Here is a 20,635-nt window from a genome sequence, read left to right as displayed (position 1 = left end):
AACAATAATGGTCTCTGGTGTCATTCAAGTCTCTGTTTTTGACAGTAGCCATTTTGGCTTTTTTTTTTTTTTTTACTAGGTGTCTCCTGCATGGCTCAGGATTGTTTGCTTCGAACTCCAGAAGATTTTGTGTTTCCACTGCTACCTAGTGAGGAGCTGAAAGATAAATACAGACGCTACCTCTTCAGGGACTATATTGAGGTATCATTTGTCACTTTATGTTCAACACTTTCTGTTTTATGCATTAAGGAAATAACCCAGATCAATTTCTATGAATTTGTCTGTAAGCTGTGTACCTGTAAACTTAAGACTGCATCATGCACTTCCTTAAAAAGTTTCATTTGCTTTTGGAAAATTCCTTTCTGTTTGAAGGGCTTTAATTCTGGCATTGGGAATTGGAAACCTGCTTTGCGATAGCTTTGCTTTTCTCTCAACAAGTGACTCCAGTCAGGGAAGGGGGGGAGATAGAAGTCCTCTTGGTGGCCCCTGTCATGTGGGGTGTTTCAGGAGTTGGTCCTTTTACCCTGTCCTTCAGCATCTACATGTAGTTGCTGAGAGAGATTATCTGATACAGGTAATCCTCAATTTATGGCCAGTTGTTTAAGGGTGGTTCGAAGTTAAAAGTATTCTTGGAAAAAGTGACTGATGACCCTTCCTTAAAGTTATCACTGTTGCACCACTCCCATTGTCACAGTGACCATAATGTAGGCACTTGACAACAGGCTCACCTTTATAAGGGTTGCAGTGTCCTGTGGTCATGTGATTGCAATTTGAGATCTTCCTGGCTGGCTTCTAATAAGCTAAGGGAATTGGGAAAGCAAGATTCGCTTAACCATGTGATTGACAATGGCCAAATAATTCACCTAATGACCACGGTAACAATGGTCATAAAATCAAGTCCAGTCATGTGGTGACTTATTTGACAAGTCACTGAGCATTGCTTAGTGACTCAAATTCTGGCCCCAGTTGTGGTTGTCAGGCAATGACTTACTTGTAAGTTGTGAAACAGTCAACAACATGCTTAACATTGCTACCCAGATTGGGTGAGAAATGTCCTTGATACTTTAACTGATTGTCAGGGTTTGGATGGGACAGAAAATTCTGATGGTGAAGCCAAACAAAACAGATCAGTGTTTATTCTGGACTGGTCAGCACTATCCTTGAAGAACCAGATTTGCAAACTAGGGTCCTTTTGCACTCATGGCTCCTGCTAAAAGAGGTGGAAGCCATGGCATAAGAACTTTTTCAACCTTGGTAAGTGCACCAGAACAATAACTTATGTCCCCATTACCATCTGGTTAAGTGGCCTACAGTTTTGGTGCTCTGGAGCGGTAGCTGTGTGCTGGCGTGAGCCATCAAATGAAGAGAGAAAAGTGAAGAAGAGGCTAGTCTTGAAGTGTAGCTCCACTGTCATGCAGGCCGATAAGTTCTCCTAGCTGCTAGCCAGAGCTGTTGCGGGAAGCTGTAGAGACAGCAATCCTATTAGTCCAGAGTGGTATGTAGGTGTGAAAGCTTTGGGGACACACCCACCTCCTCAGTTACTGGAGGATGTGCTGCAGTCTGGCTGAAAATTTAAGAGTGAGAGAGAAAAGAAGGAGACTGTAGAACAGAGTGGCTGGAGAGTGAAGTTACATGAGTGTGTGGAGCAAGTTATTGAACTCCAGTTGGAGAGAGAGAAGAAAAGTCCATTGGGGGAGGGGGGGGTGCCCTGGACAAAGAGAAGTCCCAGAGAGACAACGTCTACATGCAAGACCGAAGACAGGAAAGGGGGAAATGACAGCTTTGGGAAAAACCCTGGCCTCTAGGAAGTGATTGGACCGACAGCCATGAAACAGGTTCTTCCCCAAGGGAAGGACATGCAAATGGTTCAGCCAAGCAGATCTGAGGAAGAAGACGAGCCACGCTGAGCATACTTAGCCCATTTCTTTGTTTACATTCTCTTGATAAGACCAGAGTATATCGGCCTTATATGTTGACTGTCACCTATGGTTGGGAGCATGTTATACCTATCATCAGGCCAGTGGTGAAATGTAAGATTTGTTACTACCGGTTCTGTGGGCATGGCTTGGTGGGGGGGTAATGTGACTGGGTGGGTGTGGCCAACTTTTTTTTTTTTTACTTTTTAAACCATTTTTTCTACAACCTCTTCAGCCGAAGAGGTAGAAAAAATACTTTTAAAAGCCTCTGATGATCCCAGCTGAGCCACGGGATCATCAGAGGCTTTTTTTTTTTCTTTTAAAAGCATTTTTTCAGCCGAAGAGGTTGTAGAAAAAATGCTTTTAAAAATTAAAAAAAAAGCCTCTGATGATCGCGTGGCTCAGCTGGGCATGGGGGTGGGACAGGGATTTTTGCTACCGGTTCTCCGAACCATCCACCATTGCTACCGGATCGGGTGATCTGGTCCGAACCGGGAGCATTTCACCCCTGCATCAGGCCTTTGCCATGGCTTCCAGTTGGCTTCTGGAGACATGCTAGTTTTGACTTCAAAGCCCTGTACAGGTAATCCTCAATTGAGCCCAAAATTTATGTTGCTAAGTGAAACATTTGTTAAGTGAGTTTGCCCCGTTTTATGATTTATCTTGTCACAGTTGTTAAGCGAATCACTGCATTTGTTAGGTTAGTAACACAGTTGTTAAGTGAATCTGGCTTCCCCATCGACTTTGCTCGTCAGAAGATCGCAAAAGGGGGATCACATGATCCCAGGGCACAGCAACCGTCATAAACATGAACCACTTGCCAAGCGTTTTGAGTTTTGATCATGTGACCATGAGGATGCTGCAAGGGTGGTAAGTGTGAAAAATGGTCATAAGTCACTTTTTTCAGTGCCGTTGCGACTTTGAAGGGTCACTAAATGAACTGTTGTAAGCCGAGGACTACCTGTAGTTTTTAGCCGTAAGACTGCTTGCTGTAATCGGAATTAGCTCTAGCTTTCAGTTCATTCCAAAGAAAACTGTTCCTGATTCCCCGCTTTGGGAGGCCCTTCGTTTTGGTAGCAGCACCAGTTCTGTGGAAGAGTCTCTCTCAATGGAGAGCAGTCAACTCCCATGTTTTCCTTATATTTATTTCAAAAGTATCTTTTCCTGGGAAGGCTTCCTTAAACGTTTTCCCAGAAGAAAAAAACAATTGGTCCTCCAAAAATAAAATCCACCTCACTTAAAACCAGATACAGTTTTGTTTCGATGGAGTTCTCTAAAATAATTTTTAAAGCGGACTTACAATGTTTGTCCCACAGAGCCATTTCCAGCTGCAGCTCTGTCCTGGCGCTGACTGTCCTATGGTCATACAAGTACAGGAGCCCAAAGCCCGCCGAGTGCAGTGCAATCGCTGTAATGAGGTTTTCTGGTAAGAAAAGGACATTGTATATTTGATGGACACAAATGATAGAGATGGGAAGAATAGAAAATACCTTCTTGAAAGGAGGAACAGCCTGAACAAATGCAGCAGTGACAGAAGTGACTGTCAAACTGTTGAATTTGCCATCCAGCTCCTTGGGTATAGATGGGCTTGAGAGTCTAATGTGGCTTGAAGAAGCAGGCAAATGATTAACTGTTTTGAAGATGAAACTGTGAATAGGTGAATTGCTATTACAATTCACAGGGTTGTAATATTATTACAGAGTTGTGAGAACAAGTGGACAGCAAGAACTAATAAACCTCTGAATAATTTTACAAGGAATGAGCAGCGGTTATGCAAATCAACTTCATTCTGCAAATGCCAGCATTTAGAATCAAAGAGTTTGAATGTGATGTGAAAAGGGCAGTAAAAGTAGCATTTGGTAGTTGTAAATATGATTTGGAGAGGTATATGTAGCTTATGGATTGTATAACCTCCTTTTGATGATCCCACTATTTCACTGCCATTTCTAAAAGCTAGGGGTATATATGGTCTGTACAAAAAAAGTGGAAACTGTCCCATGCTAATTTAAACATCAGCATATGTAGAGGTTTTGTGCTATTTTGGCTTTTTTTTCTAAGTGAAATAAAAAGATGTAGGGAGTTATCAGTGTAGTATAGCATTTAAGATGCTGGACTAAAAGTGAGGAAATCCAGGTTCTAATTCTTCCTTAGACATAGAAGCTAGTCAGGTGACTTTCAGCCAATCAAAAATATCTTTTATCTACCAGCGCACTCTAGACCAATGTGATAGATTACAGTCCATGACCTTCAGTGAAGAGGCTGCCATCCTGCACTGGATTTATTTGTGTTGATACTGTGATAACATTCCTCAGGATATTGTACTCTACTTTCTACTGCCAAATTCTGCTATTAAGTGGGATACATACAACTCCACTCAGTTTTTATGCAGAAGTATTAGGAATGCAAGCTTTGCGTATGGGTGCCGTTGTCTTTTTCAAATAGTATTTGCTTACAAGTAATAGATTTTCTTTAAACTGGACATAAATTTCTTTTTGCTTAAGTTTCAAATGTCGGCAGATGTACCACGCTCCTACAGATTGTGCTACCATCCGAAAATGGCTCACTAAGTGTGCAGATGACTCTGAAACAGCTAACTACATCAGCGCTCACACTAAAGATGTAAGTGTGTTAGGGAGGGGACACTTTTAAGTATTTGTAGTTTCAAACAAATCTCTGTTTGGCTATTAATGGAGGGGTTGGTCATTGAATTATATGTCCTATATCTGAAGTGCTTATTTTACTTATTTATTTATTTATTGAATTTATATTGCCGCATATTCACCCATGGCAACTCAGGGTGGCTTACAGAATATAAAACCACATGTAAAATAATAAAAATAATCAAATAAATTAATGTAATATAATAAAATCATCCCTACCCTCCGCCCCGGCGACAGCAGATCACACAAGCTATTTAATGGGCTCCATCCCGCTCTGAGTTCCCCAGGCCCACTGGCAGAACCAGTCTTCAGCGCCTTCCGGAAGAGAATTAGAGTGGGGGCCGTTTTGATCTCTGGGGGAATGATGTTCCAGAGAGAGGGAGCCACCACGGAGAAGGCCCTTCTGGGTCCCTCCAGGTGTATCTCCTTCAGGGATGGGACCCATAATATTACCTGCCTCCCCACTCTGATGGGTCGGGTAGATGTGACCGGCAAGAGACTGTCCCTCAGATAACCTGGTCCCAAGCCATGAAGGGCTTTAAAGGTGACAACCAGCACCTTGAATTGCACCTGGAAGCAAATGGGCAGCCAATGCAGCTCCTGCAGGAGAGGTAATACATGTGCACACCGGGGTCTGCACAAAACCATGCGAGCTGTTGCATTTTGCACCAACTGGAGCTTCTGGATGCTCTTCAAGGGCAGTCCCAAGTAGAGCGTGTTGCAATAGTCAAGACGGGAAGTGACTAGGGCATAAGTGACTGTGAGTAGGGATTGTTGGTCCAGGAACGGGCATAACTGGCGCACAATCCGCAAAAGATTCCTCCTTGCGTCCCCTCTTTGCCCACTTATCTTGTCATTTGCCACTTATCTCCCAAATAAACAAAAGCCAAAATGGAAAGAGGGTGAAAGGGAAAAAAGGGTTATTGCGAGTTCCAACCAGAAGCAATGTGGATGGACTCAGTTACAACAGTAATAAGTACACATTGGAAGACCTGATACACCAGCTTGGGAACAAATGCTGTTGTGGAAAATCTGCGTTGTTGCTAATAGTCAACACTGACATGATGGCATATAATCAAGTTGCTTGATTATACATTTGCTCATATGTTTATTAAATGTATTGCATCTCCCAAAAGAAAAGATTAGATCATATGTTTCTCCCCTTCCAAGGTAATAAGAGAATTGCTATCCTGAGCAGAAAAGTAAGATTAGCGGAATCATCTAAGACACTCGTGTCAAACTCAATCACATCACGTGACGTATCGTGACATTTTTTGCCTTTGTGGAGCCAGGGTGGGTGTGGCCTGCTCGTGATGCATCCGGCCCATGGGCCGCAAGTTTGACACCACTGATCTAAGATGCATACTAAAAGAATGAGAAGACCCATTTTTATGGAGAGGGAAGACTGAACATTACATTAAAAAAAAAAATCTAAAAGGATTTGGATTGTAATATTAATAAACAGCATGTCAACCGAAAGAAGAACATTGCAAAAGTATTGGATTGGTTGGGATACGGATGGATTACAAAACCCAAAGAGAAACACAAGACTCCCTCCCCCCTCATCTGTTAAAATGCCTGGTTCAAAACCCTGCATCTTCCAAGTGAAAAATCTCCATTGTTTATTGAAATATGGCCCTGAAATTTTATGTGTGTGTGTGTGTGTGTGTGTGTGTGTGTGTGTGTGTAGGTCTTTGGTTATTCGGGTCTTCTCCCACGTAAAATTGAAGGTTTCTTGGCGACGTTTCGACGAAGTCTCATTTGTCATCTTCAGGCTGGTGTTCTCGGCTTCGTGCTTCCAGGAGCATTTTGCAAATTGCTCCTGGAAGCACGAAGCCGAGAACACCAGCCTGAAGATGACGAATGAGACTTCGTCGAAACGTCGCCAAGAAACCTTCAATTTTACGTGGGAGAAGACCCGAATAACCAAAGACCTACATACAAACACCCGCGAAAACCTGAGAAAACATATATATATATATATATATATATATATATATATATATATATATATATATATATATATATATATATATATATATATATGTATATGTATATGTATATGTATATGTATATGTATATATATATATGTTTAATTAAGGAGATATAATCGAAAGAATTTAAAATAAAGCCCTTAGCTGAATCATAGAACATGTTTTCTGTGTGGAAAAAGGCTCAGATTCAGTGTTGGCACTTCCAGGCGATGCTAGGAAAGGCTCCAGTTTGAAAGCCATTACCGTAGCTTGATAGATTAGTGGTTTTCTTTACAAGGCAAACTTCTGTGTTCTTATGAAGAGCAGAATGAAGACTCCACAATTACAGAAAAAAAAATGGAGGCCAAATGGAGTGGAAACCTGGAAGGCATATGAAGTAGGGGGGAAACTTTTGTTATGTTTCATGTTACTCTCTTGTTTTCTTCTCAGTGTCCCAAGTGCAATATCTGTATTGAAAAGAATGGTGGCTGCAATCACATGGTGAGCAGTTTCTAAATAAGCATAAGAATCGCCTTTAAAATTTTATCTGATTTTTAGATGAAAACTTTGTGGTTTGTTAACTTCTTCTTTTTTTCTCTCTGTTTCCTCCAGCAATGTTCCAAATGCAAGCACGGTAAGTGGGTAACAACTGCTTTTTTGAACTGGGAAAATATTTTCCTGTTCTTTACTTTAAATATTATCCTGCTGATCCATTAAAGCATTTGTGGCCCTTTGATTACTGTTCTAAGGGACTCGTTCAATAGCCTGCTCAGCACAGCCCCTTAGGCTGCTCTAGGTTTCCATAAGATGGATGTTTTTCTATTAACTAGCTTTTGCCTTCTTATCTCTTGCAGACTTTTGCTGGATGTGTCTAGGGGACTGGAAGACTCATGGCAGTGAATACTATGAATGCAGTCGGTACAAAGAGAATCCTGATATTGTAAATCAGAGTCAGCAAGCACAGGCCAGGGAGGCCCTCAAGAAGTACTTGTTCTATTTTGAGAGGGTAGGAAATGTCTCCTTAGCCAAAACTAACTATAAACTTTTCAGGGCATCCTGCCTTGTGCAGAGGCACAAGGATTAACGTCAAGAGGTCTATGTGATAAGCATTACATTCTGTGATAACAGGATGACCACAAAACCAAAATTCTGAATCCTTAAGTTTATTTTTCAAGACGTAAATGTCTTCCTAGATAATTCTTGTAACAGGAGTTTTTTTTCTTTATGGGGTCCAGCAGAAATAGTGCTACACTTTTGAAATTGGATTGCTTCTTTTGAAATGTTGCCTCCCATAAAAGTACATTTGCTATCTTACAGATTTGCCCCAGATATGCTTAAACCATTTTCTGTATCCATATATGTGTAACCAATTTTAAAATGGTGACTTTTTAGTTTCTGTTCTTAGAAATAAGATATATGGATGAAATTCATTGCTGTGTGAGTTGAATGTCACTATTTTTTTATTGCTTGTGGCTGCCCTCCCAATTACTCCAAAAAATTTGGGAGGGCGGCAACCTCTCTGAAGGCGCTTCTGAGGAGAGAGAGAAACTTCAAGAGCCTATTAGATAATTTCTCACCTTGTTCTGTCAATAAAAATAGCCTTATCAGTATCATCCCCCCCCCCCCCAAAAAATCAGTCTGTTCCTTTTGGTTCCTTCTTAGCTTTTTTACTGTTCTTTTCAATGGAGTGTAAATGTAGTTTATCCCTATGTGTCTATTAATGGCTGATTTGACTGAATGCCAAGCATCCAGGAATTCCCTAATGACCAAAGAATATCCTTTTCAGCATCCCACGTTGAGATAAGCAGGGATTAATATCAGACAAACAGTTAAACAATACCCTAATCAAGGAATTACCAAGGAGAGAACCATACCCTTACCAAAACTGGCAGAGCAAGGTAGTGTATGTAAACAAGGAACAAACCCACATTCACTGATGATATTACCTAGTTGGGTCAAGCAAACAACCAAGCTCAGAGGGCACTAAGGACAATTACGTAGCTAACCAGATATTCCAGATGTAGTTAAACAATATTTGAGGTAATTTTTTAAAGATGACAAAATAGCATTCAGTAGATTGCACAACTATTTATTTTATTCAAATTTACTAGCTCTCTGTCTGTGGGCAGCATACAAAACCTGAAAATCCATAAAACAGATAAAACATTAAACCAAGCAGACAGCCAAGACTAAATCTTACATACAACACAGAACAGCCCCCTCCCCTACCCAAATGCAGTCGTACATTAATATATCAATCCCAGGCCTAGGACCAAAGCCAGGTTTGTAAGAGCTTTCCAGAACTAGGAGAAAGGGCACCACTCTTGTCAATTTGAGGACCTTCACATTCCTCAGCTACTGGCTGTGTTCAATAATTATGCCAGAACAGGTATGTAGCTTGAGGTTTGCAGGTGTGGATGGGAAGATGAGTGTCATAAAAGAGGATCTGGAGCAATGAAAGAAGGAAGTGGAATATTGGAGGAGAGCTGCCATTTATAGCTGTGTGCTTCCTGTCTGGGTTGACCTTTGCTCTGTAATTGAACTAGCCAATTATACCACATACCAAATGGGAATGCTAGGATAAATAAATTGCCTTGCCTTTTTTAAGAGCCCATTGTCAAAAAACAGCTTGCTTTTAGAAGGTGATTGGTATGCTTTCCCCACCCTCCAGCATAATACATCTTTGATACTAGAAGTGCTTAGTATGGAAAACTATCCTTTTCTGCTGGATCTCAGTTAGGTTTTTTGCTTGCTTTTCCAATAAACATGTTCATTTTTATTCCTTTTCTCCATTGTGAAGTGGGAAAACCACAACAAGAGTTTACAGCTGGAGGCGCAGACATACCAGAGAATTCAAGAAAAAATCCAAGAAAGAGTCATGAACAACTTGGGAACGTGGATAGATTGGCAGTATTTACAGAATGCAGCAAAACTCCTAGCCAAGGTAACTATCTGTAAATCAGCTTTGTCAAAATACCTGAGGGTCGGGGTGGGTGGTAGGTTAGGGTATATTGCTGGGTTCATGGGTTATATAGCTATGGAACACTAACTCTGATTGTAAACGACAACTAGGTGCAATGGATATTATCAAAGGAGTTACTATGTGTTGTTCAGTACTCTGATCTGAACCTACAGCTGAAAACTAGATTAAGTTCACCTGGGATTGGTTGAGGTGTAGGAGCACATTCTGTTCTGTTCTTGATGCTTCTACTACTACCACCACCACCACAAACCTGGGAAAAGAGGAGCTCTGTTGTCTTCTGCTTTCACGAATATAGCTTACTGTATTTTCTGGCGTATAAGACGACTTTTTAACACATGAAAATCTTCTCAAAAGTCGGGGGTCGTCTTATACGCCGGGTGTCGTTCTCCTGTAACCAGGCAGACCAGCCCGAAAGGCTCTGACGAGCCTTAAATGGCTCTGGCGATCCAAGCTCTGATGATCCCAGCTGCATTGCCTGCCAATTAGGCAACGCAGCTGGGAACGCCAGAGCCACGTAAAAGGAAAAAAGTTTTCCCCCCTCCAGCTTGCTTACCTTAGCTGCTAGTTGCAACGCTTGCCTTGCTTTGCTTGCCTGAATCCATTCCATAAGCAAGCCACTCCCTGCCTGCAATCAAGCAGGCAGGGAGTTGTGGACTTCAACTCCCAGAATTCCTCAGCCAGCAAAACAAAGCTGGCTGAGGAATTCTGGGAGTTGAAGTCTACAAGTCTTAAAGTTGCCAAGGTTGGAGACCCCTGTTCTATTGGGTAAGTTTTTTCCCCCTTTGGGAGCTTTAAAAAAAATAGTTAATTGGGGTTTTTTTTAGTTGTTCTTTTTTAGACCTAGCCATTTAAAGTTTAGGAAGTTTTAAATTTAGCTTTCATATAAAAATAAAATAAAATAATGTTTGTGCAGCTTTCTGAGATTTAGTGTGTTTCGGTAGTGTTTCACTCTAACTACACAAACACACAAAATCTCACAAAGATGTTTGTGGAATTTTGTGTGTGTAAAGTGTAAAAGTTGGTTTTTTTGGGCTTTTTGTGGCTGTGTGAGGTTCCTGCTTGTTGCAGGGGCCATTTTGGGTCTAGCACAGCTGCTTTTACATTGTGGGTGAGCCAGTTGATGTTTTTTAATTTTTATTTGGTGTGCGTTGGAAGAGGGGTAGTCTTATACGGCGAGTATAGCCCAAACCCTATATTTTAACAGGAAAAGTCGGGGGTTGTCTTATACGCCCAGTCGTCTTACATGCCGGAAAATACGGTACTTATGAGCGGCTCAAGGTCAACTCAGCCTTCCATCCTTCCGAGGTCGGTAAAATGAGGACCCAGATTGTTGTTGGAAGCAATAGGCTGATTCTGTAAACCGTAAAGAGGGCTGTAAAACACTGAAGCGGTATATAAGTCTAAATGCTATTGCTGTTACTGCAACTTCATATTATGTCCTCTGTATTACAGTATCGTAGATAGAAGCAACTGCTAATAGGGGCTGCTTTTTTATATCATAATACATATATGGACTGCTGCCCCTGAAATTTGGAGAAGAACAGCAGATAGCTCTATTGGCCTAGTTCACGAGTACAACTTGCTAATCTTATTTCCTTTTTTAAAAATTGCAGTGTCGTTATACACTACAGTACACCTATCCATATGCCTACTACATGGAATCTGGTCCGAGGAAGAAATTGGTAAGACCATGTAGTTCTGCGTATTGAATGATAACTGAAATTCTTAAAGAACAATGAAAAAAAAAACAAAGTTGGGACTTATACAAATCCATATCTAAAAATGGCCTAAAACCACATGGTAGCTTTCATTTACTGAAGCTGAGCTTTTTGATTCTTTGGAAGTGATGGGAGGGGAGGCCCTTGGAAGCCACAGATAAAATCTTCCAAGCTTGGAAGGGGAAGAAACAATACAGTTCTAATAAATTAAGGGGTTTTGGTTTTGGTCTTGGGATATCTGTGTATATGCCTTAAAAAGCATGTTAATGGGCAAATGACCTGTCATAAGTATAATGAGTACTGAAGAAAATGTTAAATATTTGTCACTAGCACATCCTAACTCTACTAGTTTTCAACCAGGCTTTCAATAATTGAAAGTTCTTATAAGCCTTAATGAATATTATTACTATAAATATGATATAGGAGAATAAAGAACAAACATGCCCAAGTCTAATCAATTACAAACAAGGATTTATTCTTTTACGTTGCTCGAACTGTTTGCGTTCATTGAATTGACTGCCTGTTTCCTTAATTTGAAATGCTTCTGCTATAGATGCAAATAGTGTATAGATACAATGTATTATTAATCTGTGCTGTAAATTTGGCTGAAAGATAGAAAGAGTTTTTCCTATATCAGTCCTGGGTTTTTTTTTCATAATGTTTTGTTTGATTTTCAGTTTGAATACCAACAGGCTCAACTTGAAGCAGAGATTGAAAATCTCTCATGGAAAGTGGAAAGAGCAGACAGTTATGACAGAGGAGTAAGTAATAAACGAAGTTCAACCCCTTTTCTCAGTCATGAACTCATTTTTTACTCAGAAGTCTGAGGAGAAATTGATTTCAATAATAAAGGATGAGAAACTACTACTGCTATTTTTGTTTTTTAAAATAATTTTTATTAGAAATTTAGAGTATATAGATACAGACTACAGACTATAAAAGATAAAAAATGAAAAAATAGAATTTCTAGCATACATACACCTTTCACAATTTATCACCATCTCTTAAAATACAAAAAATAAATTCTTCACCCCATAGGTCACCTCATTCTCTATATGCATATCGATAAAATCTCATCTTTCATCCTAATCAGCAAAGGTCTGTTAAGAATTACCAGAAATAATCATATATTTGTTATAAACTTAATCTAATAAATTCATTCAGTTTCCTTCCTTTACATTTATATCTATTTAACTCTTCTTAAATCCCCAAATCTCATCAATCCAAAAAAGTCCCTAATAAACTAAATAAAGAAATAGTAACATAACCATTCCTGTTTTTGAGGCATTGCACTGATTACTGAGGGCATCTAGATCCAATTCGAAGAGCCTTGATAGTACAAGGGTTTAGTGCACCCTGTTATTAACACAGCTGCCTGCAATTTCTGCTGGTTCGAATCTCTCCAAGGCTCAAGGTTGACTCAGCCTTCCATCCTTTCTAAGGTAGGTGAAATGAGGACCCAGTTTGTGGGGGCAATAAGCTGACTTTGTATAAAATATACAAAAGAATGAAGGCTATTGCTTAAAGCATTGTAAGCCGCCCTGAGTCTCCGGAGAAGGGCGGCATATAAATCAAATTTAAAAAAAAAAAAAAAATTCAAAATGTTGTTTTTGACCATTAAAGTCCTTGGTTATAGAGTACTTTAGGGTCTGTCTTTTCCAGATAGAATTTGCCAGATTGTATATGCGTGCATAGACAAGACACTAAGGATATCACCCCTACAGGAATTCAGAAAGGCATGGGCATTGCTTCACATGAGCTGCTTTCTTCCTTGAAAACACCTTGCTTTCTGAGAGTGGCCCAGTAACTTCCTTTCTAGCCTTGCATAAAATAGTGAAAAATGTTTTCTTTGAGCATTTAGGATCCAGAAGGATGGTTGTGCAAGGCAATGTTATTATTTGGGCTGCTTTACATTTTATGCTGTTGTTTAAGCAAACCCAACTTCCCCAATAGAGTGCTTTTTGCCAGAAATCAGCAGAAAAGTATGCAAATTGCAATCACATGATCATAAGATGCTGCAATCAATCGATTGTAAATGTATGCCAGTTGCCAGGTACCTGAATTGTGATCACATGACTGCAGGGATAGTATAGTGCAACATTTGTTAAGTGTCAGTCTAGGGAGTAAGTAACTTTTTCTGAGACCACTCTAATTTTGAACTGTTGTTAAACGAACGGTCGTTAGCCAAGGAATACCTGTATATATATTGTTATGAGGAATATGATGCCAGCCTATGAAGTATGTGCTTGTTAGCAATATCTTTTAATGACCTTCCATGTCAGGGAAGTGAAGGGATCTATAGCCCACAGGCAATGTTTTTGGTAGCAACTGCCTTATTACAAAATAACTTCCCTCTATGCAGTTAGGCTGATACCCTCATACATACGTACATACATACATACATATATATATATATATATATATATATATATATATATATATATATATATATACATACACACACCACACACACACACACACACACGTACACACGTATGTATGTATGTATGTATATATGTATATGTATATACACATACATACATACATACATACAGTCAGGTCCATAAATATTGGGACATCGACACAATTCTAACATCTTTGGCTCTATACACCACCACAATGGAGTTGGAATGAAACAAACACAATGTGCGTTAACTGCAGACTGTCAGCTTTAATTTGAGGGTTTGTACATCCAACTCAGGTGAACGGTGTAGGACTTACAGCAGTTTGTATATGTGCCTCCCACTTGTTAAGGGACCAAAAGTAATGGGACAATTGGCTTCTCAGCTGTTCCATGGCCAGGTGTGTGATATTCCCTCATTACCCCCAATTACAATGTGCAGATAAAAGGCCCAGAGTTCATTTCAAGTGTGCTATTTGCATTTGGAATCTGTTGCTGTCAACTCTCAAGATGAGATCCAAAGAGCTGTCACTATCAGTGAAGCAAGCCACCATTAGGCTGAAGAAACAAAACAAACCCATCAGAGAGATAGCAAGAACATTAGGCGTGGCCAAAACAACTGTTTGAAACATTCTCAAAAAGAAGGAATGCACCGGTGGGCTCAGCAACACCAAAAGACCTGGGAGACCATGGAAAACAAGTGTGGTGGATGACCGAAGAATTCTTTCCCTGGTGAAGAAAACACCCTTCACAACAGTTGGCCAGATCAAGAACACTCTCCAGGAGGTAGGTGTACGTGTGTCAAAGTCAACAGTCAAGAGAAGACTTCACCAGAGTGAATACAGAGGGTTCACTACAAGATGTAAACCATTGGTGAGCCTCAAAAACAGGAAGGCCAGATTAGAGTTTGCCAAACAACATCTAACAAAACCTTCACAGTTCTGGAACAAGATCCTATGGACAGATGAGACCAAGATCAACTTGTACCAGAGTGATGGGAAGAGAAGAGTATGGAGAAGGAAAGGAACTGCTCATGATTCTAAGCATACCATCTCATCAGTGAAGCATGGTGGTGGTAGTGTCACGGCGTGGGCATGTATGGCTGCCAATGGAACTGGTTCTCTTGTATTATTGATGATGTGACTGCTGATAAAAGCAGCAGGATAAATTCTGAAGTGTTTCGGGCAATATTATCTGCTCACATTCAGCCAAATGCTGCAGAACTCATTGGACGGCGCTTCACAGTGCAGATGGACAATGACCCAAAGCATACTGCAAAAGCAACCAAAGAGTTTTTGAAGGGACAGAAGTGGAATGTTATGCAATGGCCAAGTCAATCACCTGACCTGAATCCCATTGAGCATGCATTTCACTTGCTGAAGACAAAACTGAAGGGAAAATGCCCCAAGAACAAGCAGGAACTGAAGATAGTTGCAGTAGAGGCCTGGCAGAGCATCACCAGGGATGAAACCCAGCGTCTGGTGATGTCTATGTGTTCCAGACTTCAGGCTGTGATTGACTGCAAAGGATTTGCAACCAAGTATTAAGAAGGGAAAGTTTGATTTATGATTATTATTCTGTCCCATTACTTTTGGTCCCTTAACAAGTGGGAGGCACATATGCAAACTGTTGTAAGTCGTACACCATTCACCTGAGTTGGATGTACATACCCTCAAATTAAAGCTGACAGTCTGCAGTTAACGCACATTGTGTTTGTTTCATTCCAACTCCATTGTGGTGGTGTATAGAGCCAAAGATGTTAGAATTGTGTCGATGTCCCAATATTTATGGACCTGACTGTATATTGCATACTGGAAATTAATGAAATAATACTCCAGACAGAGCTGTTTCGGAGGCTCTTTGGATAGTGAGTGCTCGCTATTGTTGGATGATAGTTTTTCATGTTTTTATACGTTGTGGTGAAAACTGCTAGGAATCTCCTCCTGTTTCAATAAAAGAGTATGTTTTTGTTTCCTCTAGAGTTCCTTTTAGCGTTAATCAATTTTCTCCCAGCCAATATAAACAATAGCAATAGCACTTAGACTTATATACCACTTCACAGTGCTTTACAGCCCTTCTCTAAGCGGGTTACAGAGTCAGAGTTTACAGAAATAACCCCTTTCTTATTCCTTTTATTCCCACCCAGGATTTGGAGAATCAGATGCACATTGCTGAGCAGAGGAGGCGGACTCTGCTGAAAGATTTCCATGACACATAAGACCGCAGGAGCTACCAGGGCACAGAGCTGAGAGCAAAGTAGCAAGATGGCGGTGCGAGCAACGAGGGAAGCAATCAGAGGAACTGGCCACCGCCTTTCCATAAAACAGGGCTGAGGACATCACTGCACCTTCCCCTTGCAAACCAGACATGAGCTAGCACCACCGCTTGGTCTTCTATTTTTTCTTCTGTTTTCTGCTTTTTCATTTTTGGCAGGTAGAGGTTGAAATTCAGTTGGCATTTTTTCCTGGGACATGTTATTCCCCAGTTCTTGGATTGTTTTAGAGGGGAGTTTTATTTCCCCCACCCCCTCCTGAATGGCTGTTAATAGTATTAGATCATTATAAACTTCTGTAATTTTTCGACAGTTGTACAGTGATACAACAGTGGTTGATACAAAGTGAACTCTAGAATAACACAGACCCCTTTTTAAAAATAAATTGGGACTGGAGAGTGTTTCTTTTTTTTTTTTTTTCTTCCAATAAGCAGTTTGTAAACTTAATGGCTTACTTCTCTTTCCCCATCCCCAAATTCACTTTGCCATGAAGGTTATGAAATAGTCCAGCTGTTGGTTTGTTTTCCCCTTTTCTGGGCACTTTCTTGCTTGCTTGTCCTGGGAGTGCATGAGATGAACAGGGCCTGAGCCAAGCAGAATCAGCAGTTGCCAAAGGACAGCATAATTGTTGAAAGGTTCCTCTTCTTCTTTGACCGGGTTGGAGCAATAGGGCAAAGCTCAAGGCAGCATGGGACAGTTCTAGTCCCATCAACATGAAGTTGATCTCCTGCATGGATTTATTGCTTTGTTTTGTTTCCCTGGACTGCTACCTACTGCCAGATTTAAAATACTTGGAGGAGTTCAGGGAGCATAACCTTGCTTCTTGGCAGCATAAGAGTGAACATTAGTTTTGTTTAGGGCAGTAGACACAACCATGTTTGGGCCATAACTTGCATATCTGTGCAGCTCAGTCCTGCGCAATCTGATTCTTTAGGTGGCTATAAGGTGATGCATCAGAGTTGATCTCTACTACCATAACAAAATCAGACTTTCCTACTATACTGAGAAAAAGTTAAATTTATTATTAAAACAAAAACAAAAAACACACACCAGCATACGTCAGATCCTGCTAAATAGCCACCACTGTTTTCGAAACTGTTCTGCTGCTAGCTGAAAAGTAACCAGCAAAAAACATTGGGAGGAGTCCATAATTACTGTTAAGATTCATAGGTGGTTGCTTACTGGCAGGGGTTTGTTAACTCTTGAAATGTGCTTAATGTCAACAGTTCACATTAGAGGCCAGCTTTTAAAATGTATAAAAATAGCTATATAAAATACATATTTGGTTCTGCTAGAAATGGAAGATGGAGCTGCCGTTTCCTGAAGCTGCTCCAAGAGATGTCTTGAAACAGGAATTTCCTTGCATCCATGTTTACAAGAGCATGTTGCACTGAGATTTTCTATGTGCATTGCTTGTGACCTTTGGGATTGGGATTAGAAAGCTTTACAAGAATCATTATTTTCTGTTTATGACACCTGTTTTCCTAGCCTTTCGGTGAAAGTTATTTTATTAGCATTTGAGATTTTGTCCTAGCTTTTGGAGGTCATCAACCAAGACATCATCTTCCATTCAGCTGCTGCTGCTGCCACTACTACCTCAGGCACTCCAAGGAAAATGATAAGCTTGTTTCCTAGACCCTAAATCCTAATATGGCTTCTCTGTTCCCAGCTAACCTCAGATTAAACCAGTGGGTGGAAGTAAAAAGCTTGTTGGGGACGCAAAGAAAGTGATCTTTACCCAGATTCACCCTTGCTCTTTCCCTTTGCCCATTCCACTGGACCCTGGTAGCATATGTGGTATGATGACCTCAGCAGGTTTGCTCTTTTAATCCATATCTTTGTCAAAAACAGAGATCATGCTTGTTTTTCTGGCTTAAATGATTTAATTTCTCTGCATGAAAACCACTGCTGGGCTTTGAAACTTAGAAGCAGGCAAAACCTTTTATCAAATGCAAAATGTTCAGTGTGTATGTCAGACACTGCTTACTACGATATCTGTTTGCGTTAATTCTGTTCAGTGTTAGCACAAAATTATTGGCATCTTAATAGGGAAAACTGCTGGCTTCCTAACTTCCTCAGTAATGCTGTCCTGATCTTGCTTGCTTGCTTACACAAAGTTCAGATTTTGAGGGAGGTGAGCGTCTTTTTCTCTTGAAACTTTAAAGTTCAGACTGAGCTGTTTCTGCTCATGAAATTAACTAAGATAAAGCATACATGTTTCTTGTTCAGAATTATCCAATGCAGAAGAGTGGTGTTACTTGCTGTAGCTGGCAAATATCTGCGATTGGTTGAATTTACAGTAGCACAATCACGATTGCGCAGGGGTGAAATCTACTTACTTTCCCTACTGGTTCGGAAGTGCATGCGCCGCGCGTCATGTGCGTGCTTGGACCCGCTGCGCATGCGCAAACTCTTCTACGCATGCGCAGAGGGTAAAAAACAGGTTACTTCCTGGTTAAAACCAGGAAGTAACGACGACCAGGCAGGTGAGCAGAGCCTCGTGCTGCCGCCGCTACTGGTTCTCCAAACCACCTGCCGCTGTCGCTACCAGTTCGGCCGAACCAGTCCGAACCGGTAGCATTTCACCCCTGGACTTGCGGTGGCAAAATTTTCTCTGTCTGCAACGTTTGGCATATTGTTCAGATGCTTAGATCCAATCTCACCTGGTGTACTAAAATGTAGTATACAATTGTCACATCACATAATGCAACATATTGAAGACGGGCTTCTGCTTGCTCAGGAGAATATTCTCACCTTTTGGTCTCTGTGTCAGCCCTCTGGGCCCTCCAGGGTTTGGGGAGAGATGGCTGCACAGACAGGAGGAATCTACTCAGCTGATGGGTGACAAATACATGTAGTTGTTACCACACAGCTGCTCCTAAGTTTGGAATCAATAGATTCATCCCAGAGTTTAAAGGTCAGTGGATTCCCTACCTCTTTTTCTTATCTTCCCTGTTCTAGAACAGCACAATGATTGGGTGCTATCTAAAAGTTTTTATCATTGGCAGAAAACAGTCCTTCCTCTAGAAATATATTCTCTTCACTCTGTAGCATTTTTCAAAGTGATCCTACAATAATAATAATAATAAAAAATAAAAACTTGTTAGAAAATTTCACTTTGTGATGGAACGGACTGTAACTAAAGGGCATCTAAGCCAAAGGGAAAGCACTACATTTCCCTCACAGCAGGTTAACATCCTATACTAGGAGTTTTGGTCTTCCTCTTGTTCTATCAGGCTTAGCCTAAGCCAACCTGGCAGCTATTTTCATCCTTCCCTCTGCATGTTGAGATTGTTGGCTTGGCTTACCCTTGATCACAATGTTTATTTCACTTAGTTTGGTTTACTTTTTAAAATTCCCTCTCACAACTTGCCTTCCTGCTTTCTAAAAGAGAGGTACAGAAAGCTAAGGCAAATAACCACGTCCTGATAGTAAACACCGAAGCACGTAGGTAGTATCCAATTCTCCTGTCCAGTAGAATTCTGTACATGTCAAAAGCTTTCATACAGACAGCAGTAGAGGCTGTGCAGATAAGGGAGAGATTCTGTAACATTTTATGCTTGTACTCTTCTAGCATTCATTCTGTAGCAGTGAAATCACAATTTTCCTTTTAACACCTAACGCCATGCTAGTGTTACAGAAAGAACTGAAGACTTTTTGTTACTGTACTGTCTTGATCCATTTAAACTTGTGTTTCTGTTTTTCAAAATTCAACTTCACTTTAGTAACTTTTTGTAAAAACAAAACAAACTTCTTACGTGCTTGCTCAAGTCTGGACTGTTCCAAATTTTCAGGTAGTAGCTTCTGCTATGGAAGCTTTTTTTTTATTACGCAGAGTGCTACATTATCATGGCTGCCTTTGCTCTGTCCCTCACTGAGATTTGGGGGAAAGCAATCTCAAGAAACTGCCAACACTTTTCCGGCATTAGGAGGGGAAGAGGGCAGAGGAGAAAGAGCCCTTTAAATTTTCCCCTCCTGAAATTGTTTTATTTGAAATAAATTGTGAATTTCTAATTTTAATTAAGTGTTCTGTGGTGTTTACTCTGGCTATGTTTTCATATTTATGTGATCTCCATGTTTGAAAAAAAAAAGACATTAATAGAGCAGGAAAAAGCATTGGGCAATAAAAAAATGTTCAAGTAGGTTGAATATTTTCCCTATGAGAACAGGCTAAAAGGTTTTGAGATTTCTTAGGTGGAAAAAAAAACAAGTTTTTATTTCCCTTATTCTTCAGTAAAGTATTTTTATTAGTTTGTCAAAATATAAAATACAGAAATAAAAGAATATGAAAATAGTGGGGAAATAGGGAAGGGAAAAGAAAAAAGGAAAAAGTGTAGGATAGAGGGGAAAAGAAAAAGCAGCATTGATTTCTGATTATTTTGCGCAGTAGATAAGGTAATAACATAGAATCTCAACTTTTTACATAATACAGTATATACTAGCCATTTCTATAATAACAATCCTATCTAATCAGCAAAACCCCAAATCAAAGTTTCATTTTTTCCCCACCTCAAGCACTAAGTCCAAAAACAATTTCCAAGTAGAAATAAAATTAATTGTATCCTTTTCTTTATTCAAAACAGTCAATTTAGCCATCTCTGCTAACTCCACTTTTTCCATTCATCAATTGAGGGAAGTTGTTCTTCTCCTATCAAAACATTAGAATTGAGGATCATCTGGTGGAACTCAGGAGATTTGGAACAGACGAAATT

General features: G+C 40.2%; 1 protein-coding gene across 2 annotated transcripts in view; it reads left to right on the top strand.

The window, feature by feature from the left end:
- Positions 1-19,943, top strand: part of ARIH2 (ariadne RBR E3 ubiquitin protein ligase 2) — a 40,781-nt gene extending 20,838 nt beyond the window's left edge. For both annotated transcript variants that reach the window (XM_070936805.1, XM_070936806.1), the window contains exons 6-15: positions 80-201; positions 3,233-3,342; positions 4,418-4,535; positions 7,000-7,050; positions 7,162-7,183; positions 7,404-7,555; positions 9,350-9,493; positions 11,146-11,214; positions 11,928-12,011; positions 15,798-19,943. In XM_070936805.1, the coding sequence (XP_070792906.1) occupies positions 80-201; positions 3,233-3,342; positions 4,418-4,535; positions 7,000-7,050; positions 7,162-7,183; positions 7,404-7,555; positions 9,350-9,493; positions 11,146-11,214; positions 11,928-12,011; positions 15,798-15,869 (944 nt within the window). In that variant the 3' untranslated portion in view covers positions 15,870-19,943. The remainder of the gene's footprint in view (positions 1-79; positions 202-3,232; positions 3,343-4,417; positions 4,536-6,999; positions 7,051-7,161; positions 7,184-7,403; positions 7,556-9,349; positions 9,494-11,145; positions 11,215-11,927; positions 12,012-15,797) is intronic.
- Positions 19,944-20,635: the final 692 nt, after the last annotated feature.

This window comes from Pituophis catenifer, unplaced genomic scaffold, assembly GCF_029215685.1.
Source record: "Pituophis catenifer annectens isolate HBS135680 unplaced genomic scaffold, rPitCat1.0.hap2 SCAF_2, whole genome shotgun sequence".
Lineage (NCBI taxonomy): Eukaryota > Metazoa > Chordata > Lepidosauria > Squamata > Colubridae > Pituophis > Pituophis catenifer.
Note: the sequence above shows the minus strand (reverse complement) of the source record. Positions and strands in the feature narration are given on the sequence as shown.